Source organism: Salmo salar, chromosome ssa23, assembly GCF_905237065.1.
Source record: "Salmo salar chromosome ssa23, Ssal_v3.1, whole genome shotgun sequence".
NCBI classification, from domain to species: Eukaryota; Metazoa; Chordata; class Actinopteri; order Salmoniformes; family Salmonidae; genus Salmo; species Salmo salar.
The window spans coordinates 34,339,602-34,365,638 of NC_059464.1; the positions used below are offsets into that span (position 1 = coordinate 34,339,602).

At 42.3% G+C, this 26,037-nt stretch overlaps 1 protein-coding gene across 1 annotated transcript in view; it reads left to right on the forward strand.

Annotated features, from left to right (window-relative positions):
• LOC106584473 (protein shisa-like-1a) overlaps positions 1–23,674 on the forward strand; it is a 43,375-nt gene extending 19,701 nt beyond the window's left edge. Inside the window, exons 2-5 of the mRNA XM_014169841.2 lie at positions 2,749–2,934; positions 5,591–5,804; positions 9,089–9,400; positions 20,052–23,674. Of these exons, the coding sequence (XP_014025316.1) occupies positions 2,868–2,934; positions 5,591–5,804; positions 9,089–9,400; position 20,052 (594 nt within the window). The 5' untranslated portion in view covers positions 2,749–2,867 and the 3' untranslated portion in view covers positions 20,053–23,674. The remainder of the gene's footprint in view (positions 1–2,748; positions 2,935–5,590; positions 5,805–9,088; positions 9,401–20,051) is intronic.
• The last annotated feature ends 2,363 nt before the right edge of the window (positions 23,675–26,037 follow it).

Consider the following 26,037-nt stretch of genomic DNA (forward strand, 5'->3'; position numbering starts at 1 on the left):
AGAGGTCAGATGTTTCTTGCAGTTGGCCACCAGGTTTGCACACATCTCAGGAGGGATTTTGTCCCACTCCTCTTTGCAGATATTCTCCAAGTCATTAAGGTTTCGAGGCTGACGTTTGGCAACTCGAACCTTCAGCTCTCTCCACAGATTTTCTATGGGATTAAGGTCTGGAGACTGGCTAGGCCACTCCAGGACCTTAATGTGCTTCTTCTTGAGCCACTCCTTTGTTGCCTTGGCCGTGCGTTTTGGGTCATTGTGATACTGGAATACCCATCCACGACCCATTTTCAATGCCCTGGCTGAGGGAAGCAGGTTCTCACCCAAGATTTGACGGTACATGGCCCCGTCCATCATCCCTTTGATGCAGTGTCCTGTCCCCTTAGCAGAAAAACACCCCCAAAGCATAATGTTTCCACCTCCATGTTTGACGGTGGAGATGGTGTTCTTGGGGTCATAGACAGCATTCCTCCTCCTCCAAACACGCCGAGTTGAGTTGATGCCAAAGAGCTCCATTTTGGTCTCATCTGACCACAACACTTTCACCAGTTGTCCTCTGAATCATTCAGATGTTCATTGGCAAACTTCAGATGGGCATGTATATGTATTCTTGAGCAGGGGGACCTTGCGGGCGCTGCAGGATTTCAGTCCTTCACGGCGTAGTGTGTTACCAATTGTTTTCTTGGTGACTATGGTCCCAGCTGCCTTGAGATCATTGACAAGATCCTCCCGTGTAGTTCTGGGCTGATTCCTCACCGTTCTCATGATCATTGCAACCCCACGAGGTGAGATCTTGCATGGAGCCCCAGCCCGAGGGATATTGACAGTTCTTTTGTGTTTCTTCCATTTGCGAATAATCGCACCAAATGTTGTCACCTTCTCACCAAGCTGCTTGGTGATGGTCTTGTAGCCCATTCCAGCCTTGTGTAGGTCTACAATCTTGTCCCTGACATCCTTGGAGAGCTCTTTGGTCTTGGCCATGGTGGAGAGTTTGTAATCTGATTGATTGATTGCTTCTGTGGACAGGTGTCTTTTTTACAGGTAACAAGCTGCGGTTAGGAGCACTCCCTTTAACAGTGTGCTCCTAATCTCAGCTCGTTACCTGTATAAAAGACACCTGGGAGCCAGAAATCTTTCTGATTGAGAGGGGGGTCAAATACTTATTTCCCTCATTAAAATGCAAATCAATTTATAACATTTTTGATGCATTTTTCTGGATATTTTTGTTGTTATTCTGTCTCTCACTGTTCAAATAAACCTACCATTAAAATTATAGACTGATCCTTTCTTTATCAGTGGGCAAACGTACAAAATCAGCAGGGGATCAAATTATTTTTTTCCCCCACTGTACATTAAGCTCATTATGTAAACTTTCTGTCTCCACATCAGATTCTTTGTTTATCAGAATAAATGTCTGTTTACACCATGTAGACTTAAATAGGACAGCCGATGACAAAAAGGGGAGATTCCACATTTTAAAAAAAGATTCAAAAGGCAGAATTCATGTAAAACCATGTGAAAGACAGCCTGGGGAGGAGGAAGGAGGTTCTTTCACAGGATGGGAATCCCTGGACACGATACCTTCATCCTCTCTCTCACTCTCTCTCTCTCTCTCTCTCTCTCTCTCTCTCTCTCCACACTGCACTATACAGTATGGCGGCCATCTGGTTTTGGTTGTGTTCCAACAGTACCTATTGACCCTTTCTTGTCAGGGACATACAGGCCAGGGCTAGATATACTGCACCAAACAGGACCAGGTATGGGTAGATTGACAGAAATCACACAGAGGGATAGAGACCAACAGCCTCAGCAGACAGACATCCACATTTTCTGCATCGTCAATGTTATGAAGCAGGAACCAGCCTCACCAGGCTTTCTCCTCTTCCCCCTGGGAGATGTAGGATTCCTCCTAGCTCTGACAGATGTAGCAACACTGCTGATTAGTGTTTCTGTATCTGTATCTCAGATGAGCAAGAGGAGATTGTCACACTAACTTTTGCATAAACTAAAACCCTTCATGGTTATTCAGAGTGTTTGATGACAAAGTCTGTGGCGCACACTACAATGAACATACATTTTAAATTTCACAATCTCAGATTAACATCAAATCCACAGGAACACACAGTTACCAATTGCACTTCATCCTTAATTTAAGCATAAACAAGAGGCTAAAACTTGTCCAAGAGCAGAAACAGTCCTCAACCCTCACTAAGATTAAAAAAAAGTGTGCCTCCTAAGCCATTTATCTCACTAAGCCACAGTGTGCGGATGTTGGACAGGTTTGATAGAGTGGTACGATGCTAATGGCAGCCACGACACAGGCCTCGCAGGGACACTCAGTATTTAAACGAGAGATTTCCTCCATGAACTGCTGTGATGCATCACTACAAGCAGACTCATCGAGAACACCTCTGTAGCCAGACAGGGTCCTCTTCTCACTTTGTATGATTTATCACTAGGTGAGAGAGTCCCAGATTTAACAACACAAGCACTCCTATTGATCACAACTTTTAGAAGGGTGAGAAACACTTTTTCAAATCGTTTTGGTCCATGGTGAATGCTGCAAGGCGCAATTGTCCAATCAGAGAAAATAACCTGTGATTACATTTATGTTATTTGATCCAAAGCTTCTATACTCTTAGTTTCTGTAGCCCTTTTTTCGACAGCTGTTGATATAGTTCTTCCACAACAGGCTTTATAACATACATTTCATCTAATTAAGTGATTCATTGGTTGTCTTGTTGCATCCAGGTGGCTCACCGGACAGCAGCAGCAATGTGATTGTTTGGGTCAAAGAGCAGATGATGTCCTGGTACAGCTAAAGCAGAGAATCTCCCCTCCTGTCCTCTGTCCTATATGAGGACCCGAAGATGACTGTCACCAGCCGGCAGTCCTTCAATGTCCTGACGGTCATCTTCCTCCTGCTGTCCACCGCAGGTCAGTGCGGTTTAATACACTTCTTTGTGTGTGTGTGTGTGTGTGTGTGTGTGTGTGTGTGTGTGTGTGTGTGTGTGTGTGTGTGTGTGTGTGTGTGTGTGTGTGTGTGTGTGTGTGTGTGTGTGTGTGTGTGTGTGTGTGTGTGTGTGTGTGTGTGTGAATGCATTTTATTCCATTCAATGTATCTTCACTTTCACCTGTTTTAAATGTGTGATTTTGTTACTTGTGTGCTAATTGGGCCCAAAACAGACATTAATCAAGCCATGACATATTTCTACATTTAACATCAACTTCATCCTCAACATTTCAGTAGTTTGCCTTGTCAATTTCAGTGTTTTCAGGTGTGTTGGTTTGTGTCTTGAAAGGTGGTCTGTTTGAACAGTGGGGAAAGAATTATTGGAAGAGGTAGACTTGCTATATTCTCTGCAGGAAAAGTTTTGTTTTAAGAACCTTTTAGCATGGTCTGGGTTTTAACCTCTTTAAAAACATCTGTTTTATATCCTAATAAATATTTATTGAATTCTGACCGTTTTTATCAGTTCAGTTATTATTTGAACCTCTTGATGTGCACAGGGTATGGCCAGCTCCGTCACAGTGTTTGTGTTTAAGTGTGTACTCTTTTCCCATAGTTGCCTGTGAGTCTGGCAAGCGAGACTGGTGTATGACTGTCTCAGGAACAGTATTCTGCATGGTAAAACATCAATGTTGATTACTGCATTTGTGAAACTCTGTCGGTAACCTACAAACTTTATCTTGTTTTTTTGTTTTTCAGCTCACAGGTTGAGGTTGTAAACGTAACAATTGAGCCAAACTGCTTACTGTAGTATGCTAAAATTGTAAAGGTGTTAATGTAATTAACAACATGGCAACGTTTACGATGATTCCCTAACCAGATCCAGATGTTTTCCCTCTAATAAGACTGAAACTGCCTTCCCCCTGTTCTGCCTCTCCTCTCCCTAACTCTTTAAGTCTTGCATCATTAGAGGACTTTATGGTCCACTTCTGATCCCGAGCTGCTCTGCTTCCTTATTGCCAATTCACCCTGCTATTACCGCTGACCCTTCCTTTATATCCTGTCAATTATGAGATTAGCTATAGGATCAGAATACCAGAGGCGGAGTTAGATGGGAATATTTTTGAATAAATAAAGCTGTCTTTCCAATGTCAGTTTGGGATTGATATTTGACCTTTTAGAAGTCACTGGTTTGATTTATATATCATCTTCACATTTACCTTTACATTGCAGTATACAGTTACAGGTCTGTACATGTTTGAGAAATTGTCCCTGAAAATGTACACATATGACATTTCTATATTTTTCTGTGACATCTGCCAGCTCCTCTTTTCTATCAGTTCAGTACAGTATATGAATTCCTGATTTGAGTGCTGACAAAAATTGTATTTCAGAAGCTTAAGTGGCTTATATCTATTTGTGAGAGGTTATTTCACAGATAAAGAAGGGTAATGAGATAGAAGACAATGTACTGCTGTGAGTGTGTTTGAGTGCACACACTTTTGTGAGAGTCTGCATACTATTAAACCTCAAGATGAAGTTTTGCTATTCTCATCAAATACAATCAAATCTTTCTTATTTCCTAGCAAAGATACAAGGTAGAATAAAGAGCCAATTTCTGTCTCTCAAATCAATCTCTGACTTTAAACCTCTGGAGTAAGGCTTCATTACAGCTTCCTCACTCCTCATTCTACTTCCCTGTTCAGCATGGACGCAAAAGCCTGACAATTAGAGAGAGTCGGAGGGAAGTCAATTCTAGCTATCCAGCCAGCCAGTCAGTCAGCCATTCAGTCAGCCGGCCTGGAGTGAGGCAATAAGCCAAGCTCATTAGATCTGAGTGTTCTCCCCTTTCAAATGACCAATCTGTTCCTGCTTGGCCTGCATAGGATTAGATAATACCTTTACCATCAGCAGCAGAAATATATAATTCCCCCCCCCCCCATCATTAAGAGGAAGATACAAAGACATGACCTTGTTACAGTTCTCGTCCTCTGTCATTGCTACTGCAGGCAGCACTCATTCCCTAATGCTAGAAGGGCTTTCCCCAGCTATGCTATGGGGGACGCTTTTACCTGTTATTATATTATGTGTTATTAATGGTAATAAAATATGAAAAGATGCCAAATTGTCAATCCTGATTGGTTGTGATGGTGTCTGTCTAACACGTGGTTTTGTCTTGGTACACAATGACATATGATACAGCCTTGATCATTATCTCTGGTCTGTTACAATGACAGATTGGTAATTGGTGATTGTCTACATGAGTCCAGGCTGCCAAATTATGTTTCCATGACTCCCATCAAAGAGAAACACCTCTCTGGTTGACTCAATCCTTCACATTTATTATCCTTCTACAGAGATTAGTAAATGTCTGTTGATTTCTGCATGGTTTTCCATCATTTACAACGTAATTGAAATCACAACAAGCTGAATCATGATGTTCCCAATCATTATAATCCATTTATCAGATTTGTAAAACAATTCTGAAAAATATTTTACCTCACAAAGTGTAAGTGCTTTCCAAGAAGACTACAGTATTAAACTCTCTCTCTCTCTCTCTCTCTCTCTCTCTCTCTCTCTCTCTCGCTCTCTCGCTCTCTCTCTCTGTCTTGCTCTCACTCTCTGTCTCTCTCTCTTCCACAGCTCTATCAGCTAATTTCAGAGTGTGTGAACCATATTCCGACCACAAGGGGCGCTACCACTTTGGTTTCCACTGCCCTCGTCTCTCTGACAACAAGACCTACATGTTCTGCTGTCACCACAACAACACTGCCTTCAAGTACTGCTGTAAGGAGACTGAGTTCCAGACGGTCATGCAGGTCAACCTCACCACCACCACAGACGGCTTCAAACACAAGTGAGTCCAATTCAGGTTTTCGCAGTGCATATATGGAGTGGTGCTGTTCTTTGTCTGTTAGTAGGCTAATTATTGTGATTCTATTATACAGTGTACTGTTATTATAAAATGCTAGGCTACTTACATTAGGTTGAGCGGATACCTTAAGAACATAGAAAAAGTTATCTGCAAGGAAACAGCCATTAGCTTCTCACTCACAATTGAGACATTTCCACAGAGAAAAAAGCCCTGGCCTTTAAATGTTAGTGATTGATAAGCTGTTAGCTCCCTTGACAATATCCCACTCATTGACACCATTTGACTGGTGCTCAAAGGGCACATTGACATTGATCTACACCTACAGAGAGAATCAGAACCACAGCAGTGAAGAGCTGAGGCTTTGTTACTGAGTGAGTGGGTGGGCTGCCTGCGGATGCCATCGCTCAGCAAAGTTTAATAAAGTGCTTTAGTGTACTGTATCTTACTATACTGTACTATAGTGTAATATTCTATAGTATACTATAATACTGCACTACACTACAAATGTCGGTAAGACCAAGAAGCTGATTGTGGACTACAGGAGAAAGAGCAGAGACCATGCCTCCATCCACATCGAACAGGGCTGTAGTGGAGCGGGTCGAGGGCTTCAAGTTCATTGATGTCCACATCACTAAGGACTTAACATGGTCCACACACACCTGCACAGTCGTGAAAAATTGCTCCAGCCACCCAAGCCATAGACTGTTCACTCTGCTACCGTCCGGCAAACAGTACCAGAGCATTGGCTCTCGGACCAACAGACTCCGAGACGGCATCTATCCCCAAGCCATAAGACTGCTAAATAGCCATACGAATGCTAAATAGTTAATTACATGGTTAGCCGGACTATCTGCACTGACTCTATGCACACTCACAAGACTATATACATTACACACACTATACACACGCTCACTCACACACACAAACACATACTTACATACTTTTACACTGATCATATGCTGCAGTTGCTACTCTGTTCTTTATTTTACTCTTATTATAATCTATCCTGATGCCTAGGTACTTTACCCTGCCTTCAAGTACATATCTACCTCAAATACTTCATACCCCTGCACATTGATCTGGTACTGGTGCTCCCTGAACATAGCTTCATTATTGTGTATTTTATTCCTCTTGTGTTACTATTTTTCTTTTTATTATTATTTTTAACTGCATTGTTGGGAAGGGCTCGTAAGCAAGCGTTTCACAGTGAAGTCTACACCCGTTGTATTTGGCGCATGTGACAAATTAAATTTGATTTGACTACACTGCAATGCACTACACTACTACACTGCACTACACTATACTACACAGTACTATGACAGACTTAAATAGAAATCTTTCTCTATGTAGCCAACAGCTCCGTCTGCAGCAACCGGGTAGAGATCAGTAAGAGAACAGACAGGGAGGAATGACCTCCCAGAGTGTGAAGGAGCTCAGTGAGAGAACAGTCAGGGAGGAATGACCTCCCAGACTGTGAAGGAGCTCAGTGAGAGAACAGACAGGGAGGAATGACCTCCCAGAGTGTGAAGGAGCTCAGTAAGAGAACAGACAGGGAGGAATGACCTCCCAGACTGTGAAGGAGCTCAGTAAGAGAACAGACAGGGAGGAATGACCTCCCAGAGTGTGAAGGAGCTCAGTGAGAGAACAGTCAGGGAGGAATGACCTCCCAGACTGTGAAGGAGCTCAGTGAGAGAACAGACAGGGAGGAATGACCTCCCAGAGTGTGAAGGAGCTCAGTGAGAGAACAGACAGGGAGGAATGACCTCCCAGACTGTGAAGGAGCTCAGTAAGAGAACAGACAGGGAGGAATGACCTCCCAGAGTGTGAAGAAGCTCAGTGACAAACAGAAACATAGAGTGCTCTCTCTCGCGCACTCTCTCTTTCTCTCTCTACCCTCTCCTCTAATACCCTCTCAGCGTGTGCTCTCTATGGCCAGTTACACAGCCCCTCTGGCAGGTCAGGATATTACATCTAGTGGCTGATAACATAATGGGAGGCCATTTCATCCTCCTCCGCTCTGGACTACACAGCTGAAGTGGTGATATTTACCACTGGCCCCAGGTTAAACTGGCAATAGCACTGGGTCTGAGACTCTGAGCGTTCTGTCTACTGTTAGGAGCATGAGCTAGTCTATTATTGTAGCTTATGATTGCACCATGTACTGGTATTAGCAGGTGATGACTTCATGTGTATGCATTAGGAAATTTGCCTTGTTTAACGTTATCTAACATTTGTTGTTGCTGTGTGGTGAGTCTGATCTCATCAATCTCTCCACACAGACAGCTGTCCAAACAGTCCCCTTTGCTTACTCTAGGTTCACTTAAATACACTCCTGAATGGCCCCGCTGGCCTTAAACAGACAGATTTACACATCACCATAGACTGCTAAGCTATGCAAACAGTCAGCTATATGTCACACAGGCCCGGCGAGGGAAGTGAGACAAGGTAAACAGGGGTTTTATTTGGGTTTGTTTGAGTGCAGTTGCAAAGCTTAGTGACCATGGTGGGGTTATTATTCCTGGTGTTGTGAAATATCTACAACGCCATCCAAGGAGCTATTTGGTCAGCATGTTATGTATTAGACCAGGGTTTCCCAAACTCGGACTTCGGGACCCCAAGGGTTGCACGTTTTGGTTTTACCCTAGCAATACACAGCTGATAATAATCAACTAATCATCAAGCTTTGGTGTTCCCTCCATATGATAAACCTCACTTTGGCCGTAACATCCTCTGTCTCATCTGTCTTTCTTGGTCAGAATGATCATTTTAAGTCGACTTTGGGGTTTTGCATTCTAATAGGAATGGGTAGTATCTTCCTGGGTAGTCCCTTTTGTAATGCACAGCTCTGCTCCGTAAGATCATCATCTTACTAACATCCTCGAGACATTTATTACAAGACTCATTCATAATGCTGTCCGTGGAGGTAGAGTGTAATTGGAAACTATTTGCACTCATTTTTACCTTGCAGCGATTTATGGGTTGGAGAGTGAATCCCGCAAATGGTTTAATGCACCACATAAATCCTTATGGCATGTGAAATACATTAAATGTGTTGGTGTTGAATACTGGGACAAAATATTGAAGAGTGATGAAGTTATTAAAATGGATAGGCTATGAGAGTCCCCTTTACATCTCAGTAAAGTACTTCCTTTATCGTAATATCAAATTACAAAAAAATATGCTTGAAATGCAACATAAAAATATTTTGAATTATATTTCATGCCATTCTCACTCCGTCTCTCTCTTCACCTATCTGTTCTCTACAGTAACTACACAGCCCTGGTAGGAGTGTGGATCTATGGCTTCTTCGTCATGGTGCTGCTAGCCCTGGACTTCCTCTACTACTCTGCCATGAACTATGAGCTGTGTCGGGTTTACCTGGAGAAGTGGGGTCTTGGAGGACGCTGGCTGAAGAAGGCTAGGAGCCAGTGGCACCGGCCGGTCCCAGGAGAGGAGAGTGAGACCCAGAACCAGGCCCAGGGTCACCCCATGGCCCTCAGCCACCACCACCCCAGACACAGCCTCAGAGGCGAGGGCCAGAGCCCCACGCTCCTCCCCTACCACACACCCACCGTCTGGTGAGTCACCCCGTCACACAGTGGATGTCCATTCAGACTCATTGTGCATTATACAGTATGGACTTGTATAGAGTTGTCAGGATCAGGAAAGTAACACTTTTCAAATGCCATTTGGTGCTCATGATTTAATTATATACAGCAGAAAGCACAAGGGAGCCTAGCATATTCTCCCTCAGGGTTCATCACCTCATGTTGTCTTGCTCTCTGTCTCGTTGAATGTTACAATGTTGCTAAGTGAAAGTTACCATAGCAAACCATCAGCACAATATTTCTCCCTAAGAAGAGATTTGGCATCTCCAGCATAGACCAAGTTTCAATACCGGGAATAATTCAGATTTATACCTAGAGTCCCGGGATACATTTGAAGCATTTAAAACACAGAGAGCGCTCCAGGACACACAAAACGTTGTCGAATCATACAAACTTTGTAACTGTATAACAAAAGCCAAATGACCAAAGTTGCTAAGCTTGCTAGATAACCTCCTTCAACGAATGACAGAATATCTCCCATCTCCTTTTCAGATAGCAGATAAGATAATGAATAACGGGGAGTGGAAATAGTTTAAATACCAACTCAGTTTTAAAAACTCTCATACCATTTGTTGATCACACATTCTTTACTGAAGCTCTAAGCAAGTATGAGCCCGCGCAGAGTAGCGGGGAAATGTTATAGAGGTATCTTGTCATGCATAGGCGAGAGAGGTGTTTTTATAATGCAACCTATGGATTACAGAATAAAGTTAGGAATGTTCATGTGGGACAGGAGTCAGGATTTTGGTTATAAGTGGGATTGGATAGGAAAATAGCCTAGGCTGTAGGACAGGAGAAGGTAGAATTTTCCCCTCATGCCTCTTGGAATTGTTAACAAACTTCATGTTTGTAACCAGGTTTCCATCTAACCGTTTTATGCAAGTAAAGTAGCCTCCATGTTGGATAAAACAATTCCCAACAGGCCTGATGGGAACAGCTAATTTGTCTGTAAACTTTCCATATGTTGACAAAACTAAATACGCTAGACAAGAAATGTTGGTGGTCCAAAATGACACAAAACATTATTTACCATTTCATTACTGTTACAGTGCTATTTGGTTGTTAATTGGATTCATACTGACATTTCTTGATTTGTAGAATTTGTTATTATTGCGTACAGTTTACATTTTACTGCATTGTTTAGCGCTAGTAACATAAGCATTTTGCTGCACCCTCTACAACATCTGCTAAACTGTGTAAGCGACCAATAAACTTTGATTTGATTGCCACCAAACACTTCGTAGGATGATGGGAATCAGAAACACTGAGCCTCGCCACACTCTCATGCCCTCACCTGTTCTAACCTTACACACACACACACACATACTCACTTGTGTCACATCTTCCCACACACACATGCAGTCACCTACTCAATACCATATCATGTCTCAACATGCTCCTTCAGTCACTCGCACCACTTAGAGGAGGAAAGTGAGAGACAACCAATGGTATCTTGGAGAGACACATCCAGCCTCGACCCACATATACACTGCATTTTGAAAGTATTCAGACCCTTTTACTTTTTCCACAATTTGTTATGTTACAGCCTTATTCTAAAATGGATAAAAATAATAATAAGTCCTCATCACAATACCCCATAATGATAAAGCAATAGCAGGTTTTTAGAAATGTTTGCAAATTGATTAAAATTTTAAAACGGAAATATAACATTTACATAACTATTCAGACCCTTTACTCAGTACTTTGTTGAAGCACCTTTGCCAGCGATTAGAGCTTTGAGTCTTCTTGGGTATGACACTACAAGCTTGACAAATCTGTATTTGGGGAGTTTCTCCTATTCTTCTCTGCAGATTCTCTCAAGCTCTGTCGGGTTGGAAGGGGAGTGTCGCTGCACAGCTATTTTCAGGTCTCTCCAGATATTAGGTCGATTTAAAGTCCGGGGTCTGTCTTGCCACTCAATAACATTCAGAGACTTGTCCTGAAGCTACTCCTGCGTTGTCTTGACTGTGTGCTTAGGGTCATTGTCCTGTTGGAAGGTGAACCTTCGCCCCACTCAGAGGTCCTGAGCGCTCTGGAGCAGGTTTTCATCAGGATCTCTCAGTACTTTGCTCCGTTCATCTTTCCCTTGATCCTGACTAGTCTCCCTGTCCCTGCCGCTGAACAACATCCCCACAGCATGATGCTGCCACCACCATGCTTCACCGTAGGGGTGGTGCAAGGGTTTCTCCAGACGTGATGCTTGGCATTCAGGCCAAAGAGTTCAATCTTGGTTTCATCAGACCAGAGAATCTTGTTTCTCATGGTCTGAGAGTCGTTTAGGTACATTTGACAAACTCCATGTGCCTTTTACTGAGGAGTGGCATCTGTCTGGACACTATCATAAAGACCTGATGGTGGAATGCTGAAGAGATGGTTGTTCTACTGGAAGGTTCTCCCTTCTCCACAGAGGAACTCTGGAGCTCTGTCAGAGTGACCATCATGTTCTTGGTCACCTCCCTGACCAAGGCCCTTCTCCCCCGATTGCTCAGTTTGGCTTGGCGGTCAGCTCTAGGAAGAGTCTTGGTGGCTCCAATGCTGCAGGAATGTTTTGGTAACCTTGTGCCTCAACACAATTGGAGCACTACGAACAATTCCTTCGACCTCATGGCTTGGTTTTTGTTCTGAAATGCACTGTCATCTGTGGGACCTTATATAGACAGGTGTGTGCCTTTCCAAATCATGTCCAATCAATTGAATTTACCACAGGTGGACTCCAATCAAGTTATAGAAACATCTCAAGGATGATCAATGGAAGAAGGATGTGCCTGAGCTCAATTTCAAATCTCATAGCAAAGGGTCTGAATTCTTATTTAAATAAGGTATTTCTATTTTATATATATATATATATAAATTAGCAAAAATGTCTAAACACCTGTTTTCACTTTGTCATTATGGGATATTGTGTGTAGATTCATGAAGGAAAAAAATATTTGATCAATTTTAGAATAAGGCTGTTACATAACAACATGTTTAAAAAGTCAAGGGGTATGAATACTTTTCGAATGCACTGTATATCTGTCTTCAAGGAATTCAAAGAACAACTGGAAGAATAACCTCAATCAAAAAAAAAGTTATGTCAATCAGAACAAACTCAATCTTCATCAAAGGATTGGATCAACACAGTCAGAATAACCTCAATCTTCATCAAAGGATTGGATCAATCTCTGCCTCAGACATTCTCTTGGTGTCGAGGAGCTGGCTTGTACTCAAAACACAGAGCTCTCACTACGAGCCAGACAGCCAGAACGGCAGACAGACAGACATCAGTCCTTTGGCCAAGCCATCTCTCTGACTGTCTATGATAAGTTAATGAGAGCAGAGATATGACAAATGGGTTTGTTGGCCGTGCCAGACCGTCAGAGTCAGGGTTTTGAGCTGAGACAGAATCTGTGCTAGCGGTGAACACATTCCTAGTAACTACCAGTGGGACATGTTCACAGAAACACCTGTCCATAGACCCTGTCCTATTGATGAATATATGCGTAATTATACTGAACAAAATATAAATGCAACATGTAAAGTGTTGGTCCCATGTTTCATGAGCTGAAATAAAAGATACCAGAAATGTTTCATACGCACAAAAAGCTTATTTCTCTCAAATTGTGTGCACAAATGTGTTTTTGTTAGTGAGCAAACAGTGGCCCTGTTAGTGAGCATTTCTCATTTGCCAAGATAATCCATCCACCTGACAGGTGTGGCATATCAAGAAGATTAAACAGCATGATCATTACACAGGTGCACCTTGTGCTGGGGACCATAAAAGGCCACTGTAATAAGTGCCACACAACACAATGCCACAAATATATCAAGTTTTGAGGGAGCGTGCAATTGGCATGCTGACTGCAGGAATGTCCACAAGAGCTGTTGCCAGATAATTTAATGTTCATTTCTGTACCACTCTTATTTTCTTAGAATAAGATTAGCTTAATTATTTACATAAATTCCCTGAAAACCTGCACTAGCACATGGTTATATTAACAGTATTGCATGTAGCCTAATTTTGGCCAGCTAAAAGGCTAAGCACCGATCATGCAACAATATTGACTAAATGTTCAAATCCTGTTGCTGCATGACTATTTTGCTGTGACAATACTGGTCAAATCATTATAAAGATCCTACACCTGTGCCACCAGACATGTCCACAGAGGCACCTTGTTAGAGAGAGCAGTCAGTTCAGTCTGAGAGGCCTCATCAGTCTCAGTCAGGGATGCTTGACTCCTACTGGAAACAGGCCAGCTTCACACAGAACATAGGGTCTTTGAAAATGGATTAGGTTTGGGTCAGGATTCACATTGTGGATAAAAGACAAAGTAGGCCTATAGGAAGGTAGCATCCATAGGCTACTTGATGGTAATACATACTGTTGTAATAGATGATTGGTAGTGAAGACTGCATTATGACTCCGTAAGGTTGTTATGGATGTGTTAGCAACAGTATGATCTTGTTCTGAAAATAAAGATGTAATATTTGACAAAACATTTTATTGTTTTGAGTAAGCTGAGTTTGGCTTAGGAAGTTCAAAGCGAGTGCTTTCAGTAAGCATTCATTTGTTATGACATTTTCATAATCTGTACAAGTTCCAAATGATACAAACGTTGAGATGATACCATCTCAAAGACTGAGGCTAAAGACTCTGTCCAATCACAAGCTGTTTTTCTGGTACGAGATGAAAATCACATTGTTATTGTCTTACACTGCAAATTCTGTAGTCGGTTGTGACTGAATAGGATCCAAAGTTTGTTGTCCAAATATATACACAAACAATGCGTCATCATCAGATGGTCTTGAGTTAAGTTGCAAGTGACAGAGCCGTAACCCCAGGAACAGGGAGGATGATGGGTAATGGCTGAGAATTAGATTCATACTTAGAGGAACATCTGTTTGTTAGTCGGATGTAAACCAACAGAAATAGGGGTCAAAGGTCACCAAACTGGAGCATAATCTACAACATTTTTTTTAAAAACCTTTATTTAACTAGGCAGGTCAGTTAAAAGCAAATTCTTATTTTCAATGACGAACACTGCCTTGTTCAGTGGCAGAACGACAGATTTTTACCTTGTCAGCTCAGGGATTCAATCTTGCAACCTTCCAGTTACTAGTTCAACGCTCTAACCACTAGGCTACCTGCCACAACAATACTTCAGCAAAAGTATCAGATCATTTCTCTGCATCTATTTCTTTGTGGGGAGGAATTGCAGCATGGCAAGTTAATGTGTGGGAACACTGTTTACCATAATCCCAGCTAGCACATAACGTTGTGAGAACCATATATTTCTTAGAGCTTGGTGAGAGCATGGTGGTCGTACGGTTATCTTGCATACAACCTTCCCACAACGTTATGGGAATGGTGCAGGATACCCAGCTAGCACATAACTTTCTGAGATCCATGTTTCTTAGGTGGGAATTTCAGTACATAACGTAACATACATCATTTACATCATTTTCTACAGGTTTCCCCATGGTTCTATTTAAAGTCATGATCTCAGAACATTTAGAGAGTATTAAGAAACAATGTTCTGTGGGAATTTCAGTACTTCAGCATAATGGTTTTCTACAGGTTTTCTCATGGTTCTATTTAAAGTCAAGTTTTCAGAAAATTAAGAAAACGTTCCACAAAAACCACAAGAAAACATTAGTAATGTTCAAATAACGTTCTAAGAATGTTATTTAAAAACATATACATTCCATTCGCAGTGTCAACAAAACTATCTCTATCCTCTATCTTGTTAAGTGTGTGATCTTATTGAGTGCTTGTTTCCTTTGAAATGGGGTCTGCTTGAATAGACAAAAATTAACAGCTTTGTATGAGTTAAAAAAAACATGGCATGCTAGCTCCATCCTGGGGGCTCAGTGGACTAATTCCATGGATAGAGAACAGAAGAGCAGTGGTTTGAATCTCACTGACACCATGCCACAATAAAAAAATAAATGTGTTTGCATGATTAAAGATTAAGCAGATAAAATTCCATGTGTCCTTTCTGTGATTGTAGTTCAACACAAACTAAGTTAACAGTTTTACTAAAAGTCTTTCTGAAACATGTTCTGAGAACGTTATTTAATTACCTTCAAATACCCTATAATTTCCATTCTCAGAACGTTAATAAAACATCCCAGGAACACTTTCAGGGAACCATAGTAAAACGTTCTCAGAACCTCCCTGCAACCTAAAGATTAACGTTACCAGAACAGGCAAAATGTTCACTTCGGTTCTCAGAAAGTTTAAAAACGTTCAGTCAGGAAACGTATGGCTCCATTCCCAGAATCAATGGGAAACCAAAAATGTACGTTCCTACAACTTCGAAGGAACCACATTTTCTAGCTGGGATTCTACTTGAGAAGGCTGTTATGTGTGCACAGACTTAAATCTGTTATTGGCTCAGCGTAGGCGGTCTGGGAATCTGATATTACTTTCTCTCCGTGGATAGATTTATAAAAATTCTGCTGTTCAGGTATTGAAGTCTGCCTTAACAAATACAGAATGTTTAACCAGGTACTGTATGTTCTAGCTAAAAGGAAGAGTCACAATCAGTTATTCATGCACAGCCATGTATTTACAGGAACCGATGAGTTCAACAGACAACAAGTCCCTGTTGGTTAAGTGGAACAAATAATATGCACAGTGGGATCATGACAGTATCAAGTATGCCATGATTGATAAGAAGCTGTGGACTATATTGGCTCATAACAGAAAAAGATCCAAGGCTTTAGTATGCTTTCTTTGACAATTTGTGCATGGAGAACACATGAGCACATGGCCACATAACTGATATATTTTTGACATTGTGGTCCACTGGGGCCCTGTAGCAAGCCTTTACACAGCAGTAAACACACACAGCTGTTCCTGGAAGCTCCCAGCACAGCGCAAATAAAAAACACTCAGAGCTCAATAATGAAACGGGATCTCCTCCTGACAGTTACAGATGTAGGATCTTAATTTGATCACCCTGTTGCAGGATAACTTTCAGGAAATTTGAAAACTTGCAGTGTATTTTAGGTTTAAAAAGGCTTCTGACGTTTGTAATTTCCATTTAGAAATGTAACTTGATTTCCCCTTACAAAAAATGTATCAACCCCTACAAAAATCATTCATTATAATGCACATAATAATTCACATTTTCTGTTGCTGTAGGATTATTTTCCTGCTACAGCAAACTGTCTTTAATTAAGATCCTACATCTGTACAAAGTCTCAGATCTGGTTAGAATGTCTGGTCATATTAAGGCCAAGCACCACAGGCTGAAATTACATTTTTGCATCTACCTGTCAGTATTTATATTTGTTGGTATTTTGGGCCATTAATATTAGTATTTTCAAAAAGTAAACATAAAAATGTCAAAAACGTGAAAAAAATGTATATCTTCTTTAGTTTATCATACTACCGTCATTGAACATTTTAATGCATTTGAATCACTTTAAAATTAACATACACCAATCATTTCAAAGCTCACTACATTAAAGGGTCAATCAGCAGTTGAAACAATAATAAAGCGTTTTCTCTGCCCCGGTTTTTATAAAAAGCTAAGGGATGGGGCTGGAGAAATTGAACCACTTTCAAATTCATAGAGAGTGCTAAGGACTGACGGTCCATGATATAAAATGTATAGTTTTAACCATGTTTTGATGCTATATAATGTTTGTTTACATTTACCTTGTTTACAAACATTGTAGTAAAACACGCTTATAATTTCATTTATGATAGGGAATTAAGCTCATGAGGCATTTATAAGTTATATTCTTCAAGAATCAATGGGTACATATAAAAAATGTATACAAAATTCAACTGGGAAAAGTTGATTGTGGTATGATTAAGGGGGAAAAATTACCCTATGAGGGTGTGGTGCCTGGCCTCAAGGCCAGTTGTCTCTGCCCAGGGGTGGGGTGATAACCCTTAACTCTCTTGATACCATTGAATTGCACATGTCTGATGGACCCCGTACCAGAGAGAGGTCCTGGATTCAGTTTTGGGATGTTGGCAGATTGAGCCTTCCCTTCTCTATGATTAGTGCTGCTCTTTGGATTCCTCGTGTTCCCATACTGATACTAACTTAGTATGATGCCTCAGAGCATCATAAAAAATAGCTGAACTGCAATATCATTTAGGTCAGATACTAGGTTTTAGGCTTTATAATACAGTATGTGAGCAACAATCAAGCTGCTCAGGGCTTGGTGTGCACAGATGTAGGATCTTAATTTGATCACTCTTTAGTTGCTGAGAATTTTCCTGTACGGCAGGAAATGCAAACTACTGTAGCATCGACAGTGTGAAAACTGAATAGGCAGCCAGCAGCATTTCATATCATATTAATGCATGTTAACCATAGCGAGAGATGAAGCTCTATCTCCATGGTGATTATCACCAGAACATTTGGTATCGGATCACAGCAACCAGGCCCGGTGCCATATGGACCACCCACCTCCTGGGTGATGCCTGCCTGCATGCCAGGCTGCCTCACCAGGCCAGCTAGGGTCATCTATAGCAGAGTCGACCAAACGAGGTAGCATCTGCCTCCACAGTCATAGGCCCTGACTCAGAGCTGAGCCGTCTGCCTGACCGTCACCTGACAGCCATTTCCAGTCAGGCCTCTGTGGCTAAGATACACAAAAGTATGTGGACACCCCTAAAAAATAGGTGGATTTGGCTATTTCAGCCACACCCATTGCTGACAGGTTTATAAAATCAAGCACACAGTTATGCATTCTCCATAGACAAACATTGGCAGTAGAATGGCCTTACTGAAGAGCTCAGTGACTTTCAACGTGGCACTGTCATAGGGTGCCATCTTTCCAACAAGTCATTTCATCAAATTTCTGCCCTGCTAGAGTTGCCCCAGTCAACTGTAAGTGCTGTTACTGTGAAGTGGAAACATCTAGGAGCAACAACGGCTCAGTCGCGAAGTGGAAGGCCTCACAAGCTCACAGTCGGCTGTCCTCGGTTGCAAAACTCACTACTGAGTTCCAAACTGTCTCTGGAAGCAACGTCAGCACAAGAACTGTTCATCAGGAGCTTCATGAAATGGGTTTCCATGGCCGAGCAGCCACACACAAGCCTAAGATCATCATGCGTAATGCCAAGTCAGTGGAGTGGTGTAAATTTAGCAGCCATTGGGCTCTGGAGCATTGGAAATGTGTTCTCTGGAATGATGAATTACGCTTCACCATCTGGCAGGCCGATAAATCTGGGTTTGGCAGATGCCAGGAGATTGCTACCTGCCCGAATGCATAGTGCCATCCGTAACATTTGGTGGAGGAGGAATAATGGTCTGGGGCTGTTTTTCATGGTTCGGGCTAGGCCCCTTATTTCCAGTGATTGGAAATCTTAACGCTACAGCATACAATTATATTCTAGACAATTCTGTGCTTTCAACTTTGTTGCAACAGTTTTGAGTAGGCCCTTTCCTGTTTCAACATGACAATGCCCCCGTGCACAAAGTGAGGTCCATACAGAAAAGTTTTGTAGAGTTTGGCGTGGAAGAACTTGACTGGCCTGCACAGAGCTCTGACCTCAACCCCATCGAACACCTTTGGGTTGAATTGGAACGCCGACTGCGAGCCAGGCCTAATCGCCCAACATCAGTGTTCGACCTCACTAATGCTCTTGTGGCTGAATGGAAGCAAGTCACCGCAGCAATGTTCCAACATCTAGTGGAAAGCCTTCCCAGAGGAGTGGATGCTGTTATATCATCAAAGGGGGGAACCAACTCCATATTAATGCCCATGTTTCTGGAATTAGATATTTGACAGGCAGGTGTCCACATACTTTTGTCATGTAGTGTATCATATCAGCAAGTCTATCGCCTGGCAGTCTGGTTTCTGATTCATCAGATGGTCAATGTATGGTAGGTGCACTGCTTTGACCAAACTTGACCATACAGCAACATACACACTAAAAGCAGTCATCTGCCTGCCAGTCTACCTGAGCAGTGTGACACAATAATCTGATAAAGATACCACTTACTAATGCCAGATTCTCTCCAGAAATAAGCTTGGGTGCTTCAAATAGCTTTCATGTCATTTCTTTTGTCTCCAAAGCGTGTCTATTTCCTGCATATTCACATGGTATCTTTCAACCCCAACTGCAGCTGAATGGGTTTGCGTGGTAACGTTTGGGTGGTAAATAAATTCAATCAAGTGAAGTCTGCCTTGTGTGTGTGTGTGTGTGTGTGTGTGTGTGTGTGTGTGTGTGTGTGTGTGTGTGTGTGTGTGTGTGTGTGTGTGTGTGTGTGTGTGTGTGTGTGTGTGTGTGTGTGTGTGTGTGTGTGTGTGTGTGTGTGGAGCAGCATGTCTGGGGGTGAAGCCGCCCGATGATTGTTAAATTGTAACAAATGTTAATAAATATATTATAAAAAAACTAAAGACAGCCGGGTAGAGAGGAAGCACCATGGAGAGGAATGGTTGTTGCTTTTATTGTTCACTCCATTGCAATTGAAAAAAAGATAACAACAATAATGATGAATTGCCTTTCCCCCGCTGGCCTTGTTCAATGCAAACATACAACAGAGCAGAACGCTGAAACTAGAGTATACAGCGTATGTCTAATTCATTTAGCTGGGCATTGGTTGTACTGTCAATACCATCGTTGTAAGAGTTTTAATAGTGTATCACTGTCTTTTTTTCCATTCAGAGTGAAGCTGCAAGAGGATGAATGAGTAGAAGAGTAGAGAGCAGCGACGCCGGGCAGAGGATAGCACGGCTCAGACACCTGTCTCTGTCTGGCTGGATTATTGACACAGTACCGTACCACAGGGTGGCTGGCCCTACGGACGCTAGCGGCTAGCTAGCAGTTCCTGCTCACCTCCATTCCTCTGAGCTCCTACACACAGGGCTATGGAGGATAGAGTATGACGAGACGTCTAGACTACGACAGAAGGCCCAGGTGGATGGAGCTGCTGCTACCCAAACACTGCTAAGGAACAGGCCACAGGCACTGAAACTGACCATGTATACCCCTGCATGGGCTGGGACTGTTCTAATAAGAAACCAATGGAGACTTGAAGTGAACTGGATAAAATGTGGTTGCAAACGAGGAGGCTTTGTTTGATTTGTGTGTTTGAGTGTTGATTGCACTTGGTTGCTGTGTGGGGTTAAATTCAGTAGTAGTCAGAAGAAGTTGTGGGAGTACTGTATCTATTGGGGATTTATTTAAAGTAAACTAGTCAGGGACTCTCTATGAGTGGTAAACATCCTACGCGATTCACCATGGAGGTTGACGCTGAGCATCTTGAAGACGGACTGCACTATTTTGCTTCAGCGACAAGTGACTCACCTGAATCGAGAGATATCTATATTCTACAGTGTCACCCTGTCTTCAGAAAAGGCCTTTGTGTGTATTTTGTGATCTTATTATTTTTCTAATTAAACATAAGTTGGTGAAGTTTCCTCTACTACAACCTTCACAAATTGATGTCCAGTCCTTTTCCTGTCCAGGCTTTAGTTAAAGAGACCCATTAGGAATAATGATAAAAATGTATATTAATTTGGTTCACTTAAATTATAAGCACCAATGTACCATACCGGTAATAGCCAATCTTATCAGCAATAATGTACAGCATTGAGAGACCTGACCTAAATGAGAACATAGACCATCTCACACACAGAGCAATCACTGAAATGAATCTGAGGCTCTGCATCCCAAATGGCATCCTATTCCCTATATAGTGCACTACATTTGGTAGGGCTCAGGTCAAAAGTAATGCACTATATAGGGAATAGGGTGCCATTTGGGATGCAAACCCAGGCTCTCTCTGCAGGATAGATTTAATCGCAAGGTGAAGTCTATGGAAAAGACATATGTCAACATAATAAAACCTTACTGAACACAGTGGTCTTCCCCTTCAAGCAACCTTGTCAGCTTAGCAATGAGCAAGAGTGGAGTGCAGACAAAATAATCACTTCAGTGAAAAAGAAAGGTGTTAGCATCCGCACAGGGATGGAATAAAGCTGTGCTCAGCGCTTAACTAATTGCTGACATATACTGTACTTTCTGATTGATACATAAAGTACAGCCTTGTTGTGTTGGGAGGGGGGAGAGAGAATAAAGCATATGTTTGTGTCAGCAGGCTGGGAGGGGGAAGGATTGTGATGGAGGAAGACCAGGAGGCCCGCTCGTAGAGAAAAGGGTTCCAAAAGGGTTCTGCAGCTGTCTCCATAGGAGAACCCTTTTTGGTTCCAGGAGGAACACTTTTGGGTTCCATGTAGAACCCTCTGTGGAAAGGGTTCTACATCGAACCCAAAACGGTTGTACCTGGAATAGAAAGGATTCTACCTGGAACCAAAAGGGGTTCTTCAAGGGTTCTCCGATGGAGACAGCCGAAGAACCCTTTTTGGTTCTAGATATCACTTTTTTCTAAGAGCGTATACAGTGTAGTACAGGGGTGTGTCTCTCTTCACTCTTCCCCGATTCTGCAGCTGTAACCTGGCTATCTGGCAGCTGCACAGCCAGTACATTACGTACAGAGAATTCCTGGACCGTACCAACCATGCAGCAGGCAGTACACTGCAGTGTCCTTGGTAGGAGCCAATAAAAAGGGCAGAACTATACACACTTCTGTTTGGGAGTTACTGGAATTTCCACCAACACTCCTGACCAGCCAGTAGGCAGGAGGAGCAGCACAGCTATCCCCCAAATTCTAAAAGAGCAATACTGAAAAAATAGTTTGGTCATTATCTGGATTCATATGTTCACTGAAGTCTGCAGGCCCCAAAAAATGCATTGGATTTGTACAACCATTTTACACATTTCTGTTTTAAGAATGACCCTTGCTGACATTATAATCTGTTGTAATCAGCAATAAAGTTCAGATTTGGTCAGTTTGAGTTAACTTGTACCCTGTGCTGACATGTTTAAAGTTTCAACGTTTATTCGCCATGTGCACAGGATACAACAGTACAGAGACATTCTTACTTAAGAGCTCTTTCCCAACAGTGCAGTACTAATAATATAGATAATCATAGAAATATATCATTTTTAAAACACAAGAAGTGCGATATAAGTTGACTTGTACCTAGTGCTGAGATAAGATGTGACCAACTGAAATAATTGGGTTGGACTGGACTGGCACTCTCTCTTTTTCTCTTCCTCCCCCTCTCTTTCCTTCCTTCATTTCTTCCCTCACTCTCTCTCTCTCATCTCTCTCTCTCTCTTTCTGTCACTACCTCTCTCTTTCTGTCACTCCCTCTCCTATCTCTCTCTCCCTCCCCCTCCCCCTTTCCCTCTCTCCCACTCTCTCCCCCTCTCTCTCTTCTCTCTCCCCCGCTCCTTTCTTCCATCCGCCTCCTTCCCTACCTCCCTCCCTCCTGCAGAAAGTGAGAGAGAGCAGTGGCAGCAGCTAGGAAACTGGGAGGAGCAGGAATTTTAAACAGCTGCTGCAATACAAAGGGGATTTAATTGGGCTCAAAGCAGGGGAAATGGCAGAGATCAGATATGCTAGGGAACACACGTCTCCTCTGGAGCCATAGTGCTGTGCTGCTGTAACAAAGCAAAGCTACTGTGAGCAGGGAGTTCCTTTTCCATCAACAATATGTAGTCGTGATAAATAGGGAAATGCCCCTTTCCCTAGCAACCCACTGGGCACAGACTTCAGTTAAACGTCTAGTAAACAGCAGCTGTGGACTAACAGTGAAATGCATACTTATGGTCCCTTCCCAACAGTGCAGAGAGAAAGAAAATAGAGAAATAATACAAATGTAAAACACGTAATATTAAAAGTAATAATAGATACATAATGAGTAACAATAACTTGACTATATACAAGGAGTACCAGTACTGAGTTAATGTGTAGGGGTACGAGGTAATTGAGGTAGATATGTACATATAACTAGGAATAAAGTGACATAGTGAACAGTAGCAGCAACGTATGTAATGAGTCAAAACAGTGAGTGCAAAAAGGGTCAATGCAGATAGTTAATAAGTAGTTAACCAAATAGCTACCAGGACTAACTGTTTAGCAGTCTTACGGCTTGGTGGTAGAAGCTGTTCAGGGTGCTGTTGGTTCCACACTTGGTGTATCGGTAGCGCTTGCTTGAGGTTGCCGTAGAGTAAATCTCCACCTGTACAAAGAAGCTTTGTAGTGATTTGTCGGTACCTCACTGTGGGTGTGGTGGTGGTGATGATGATAACGTGCACCACATTCTGTCCTTGTAATCCACTACAATGTAGAGTTATGAGTTGAATTGTTTCTGCACTTGTTAACTTTGTATTGTTCCACCAGGGAGAAATAAAGTTGTATCTTTTCCAGTGTGTTTAAACATTTCTGTGTGTATGCTGCTCCTTTCTAAACTCAGAATCTCAAAGCCCAAAACATAAAAGTTGAATAAAGTTTGTTTCAGACGTTGTGTTTGGCCAGAGCATTCTGTCTGAGTCAATGCAGTGGCCTGTAGCTGCCACCCATAGCCTGGTGAATCACACGACCCAGGCAGCCAGACTAGGACCTGAGACATCATTAAGGCCAGGAGATGACAGACCAGACAGAAGCAGACAGACGGAGACACAGACAGTCATGTCACGCCTAAATACCTTGTTCTAAATTAGAATCCTGTCTGCCACAGCTGAAGGAGGGTCTCAGATGCCAGAGTATCCAAGGAGATGTCAAGGTTTGTTAGCAAGAAGTCTATTCAGCTTTTTCATTAATCAGCTTTCTCTCTCTCCAAAATTCTCACTTTTTTACCTCCGACTCTGTTCAATACGCCTTTTCTCTTCTCTCCTCATCCCACCAGTCTGTCCTTCACTCTCTTCCTTTCTTCCTTTTCTTCTCCTAAACACATCCATCTGCCTTGCTCCTCATCACTTCCACATTTTCCCAGACCTTCCTCCCTCTCTGTTTCATTGCTATGATAGAATTATTGTGGAAAAAGACCAGAGGGACAAAGACTTTATAATAAACAGTGTAAGCTAGTTAATCCCATTCATCACTATGAAAAACAAAACATTTCTTAGATCTCCCACTGTTCCAGAGGAGCAGGGAAAAGCATCACTCTGGCTGCTGGCATGATGGCATCCATCTATCAAAACCCCATTAGACCGTCCCATCACTAGCATCTACCACCCTGCCCACTCAGCCCTCTCTGAGGCAGGCAGAGAGCCCTTCTGTGGCGCAGAGCCCACGTTAAGTGGATCTTAATGTTGCCATTTCATGCCATTTGTCTAAATGTAATGTGATAAAGCCCATTTGGATGGCCCTATCCGGCCCACTGTTATCAGATTATCATTACAGTGCCATTGGTGATCAGATGTCACTCAAAGAGAGAGACACCCACAGGGGTGGAGAATAGAGAAGAGAGGGGGAGAGGGGAGAGGAAGGGGAGAAGAGCAGAAGAGAGGAGAGCTGAAGTAGCCAATTGTGAATTTCGGTAAACTAGTCAAATTGTCTCCCTTACTCAGATAACTTTCATGTGTAGATGAATATCTTTATAATAGCACCAAGCATAAACAATAAATATTGTAGCTATCTTTGCACTGCCTCCACAGTCAGCCCCATTTTCCACAGTTTGACGTTTATTATCATGAATCTTGCCCTGGAGGCAGAACTGAGCGATTTCTGCTAGATGGGCCAGCTGAAAAGTCCAAATTGGCTATATTATACGAAATGTCACTTTTGGTCTTATTTTAAGGTTAGAGTTAGGCATTAAGGTTAGCAGTGTGGTTATGGTTAGGGCTAGGTTTAAAAATAGATTTTTTGACTTAGTGGCTGTGCCTACTAGTGACCACTCTGCCTAGCTGCCTCCAGGTCAGCCAAATGCCAAACTACCTTTTTTCCTGCCAACTGAACTCAGCCTTAAACAAGACTGACAGCCCTTATTCACTATTCCATTTATTGTAATTTCAGACCTTTGTATCTACCACTAAGTGCTGAGAATCCTCAAGGATCTGACCTCTGATCAGATAATCCATTTGCTATGCCTGTCTTAAATGTTTTGAATGTCCACAATTTTCATCAGGCAAATCTAACTGCCAATCCCCTGAGATGGGGGAGTTCAAGGGCAGTACATTGGAAGGCTGGCCCAAAAACATTGAGTGAAGAGAAACCATTCTGGTGACCTGACAGCACACTTAAACTGTCTGCTGAAACGGGATATTTACATGATGAAGAGGGGGAACTCAAACCAGGCCAGGACCACTCTCTCTCTGTCTGCCCTCTGAGAAGTGTGACATTGAGCTGTAATGAACGTGTGCCTGAGCATCAGTCTCAGAATCTTACAACACAATAGGATACTCACTCACTCAAACACTCACACATACGTTCACTATTTCAGTCCAGCTAGCTACAATACTACAGGAATTCATAACTTTATTGAAACTATAACTTTATTGAAACAGTTCACAAGGCTTTATATAGAAAATAATTCAGATAAAAAAGATGTATATCTTTATTTTGGCCAAGTAAGAAAAGAGCTGAGACAAAGGACTTCCCATGTTTTCACCTTGTTACATCCTCCTCCACATTCTGATCTGCTCTTAAACAGAGCATATTGGACCTCCTATATATCTAGGAGAGATGCAGTCAGTGACACATGAAGTGATTAGAGTCATTGATTTATGCTTTGACAGCACCTACAACCACTAGAACATTGATAATGGGGGTCAGGTGGGTGCAATTAGCGACATTGGCACA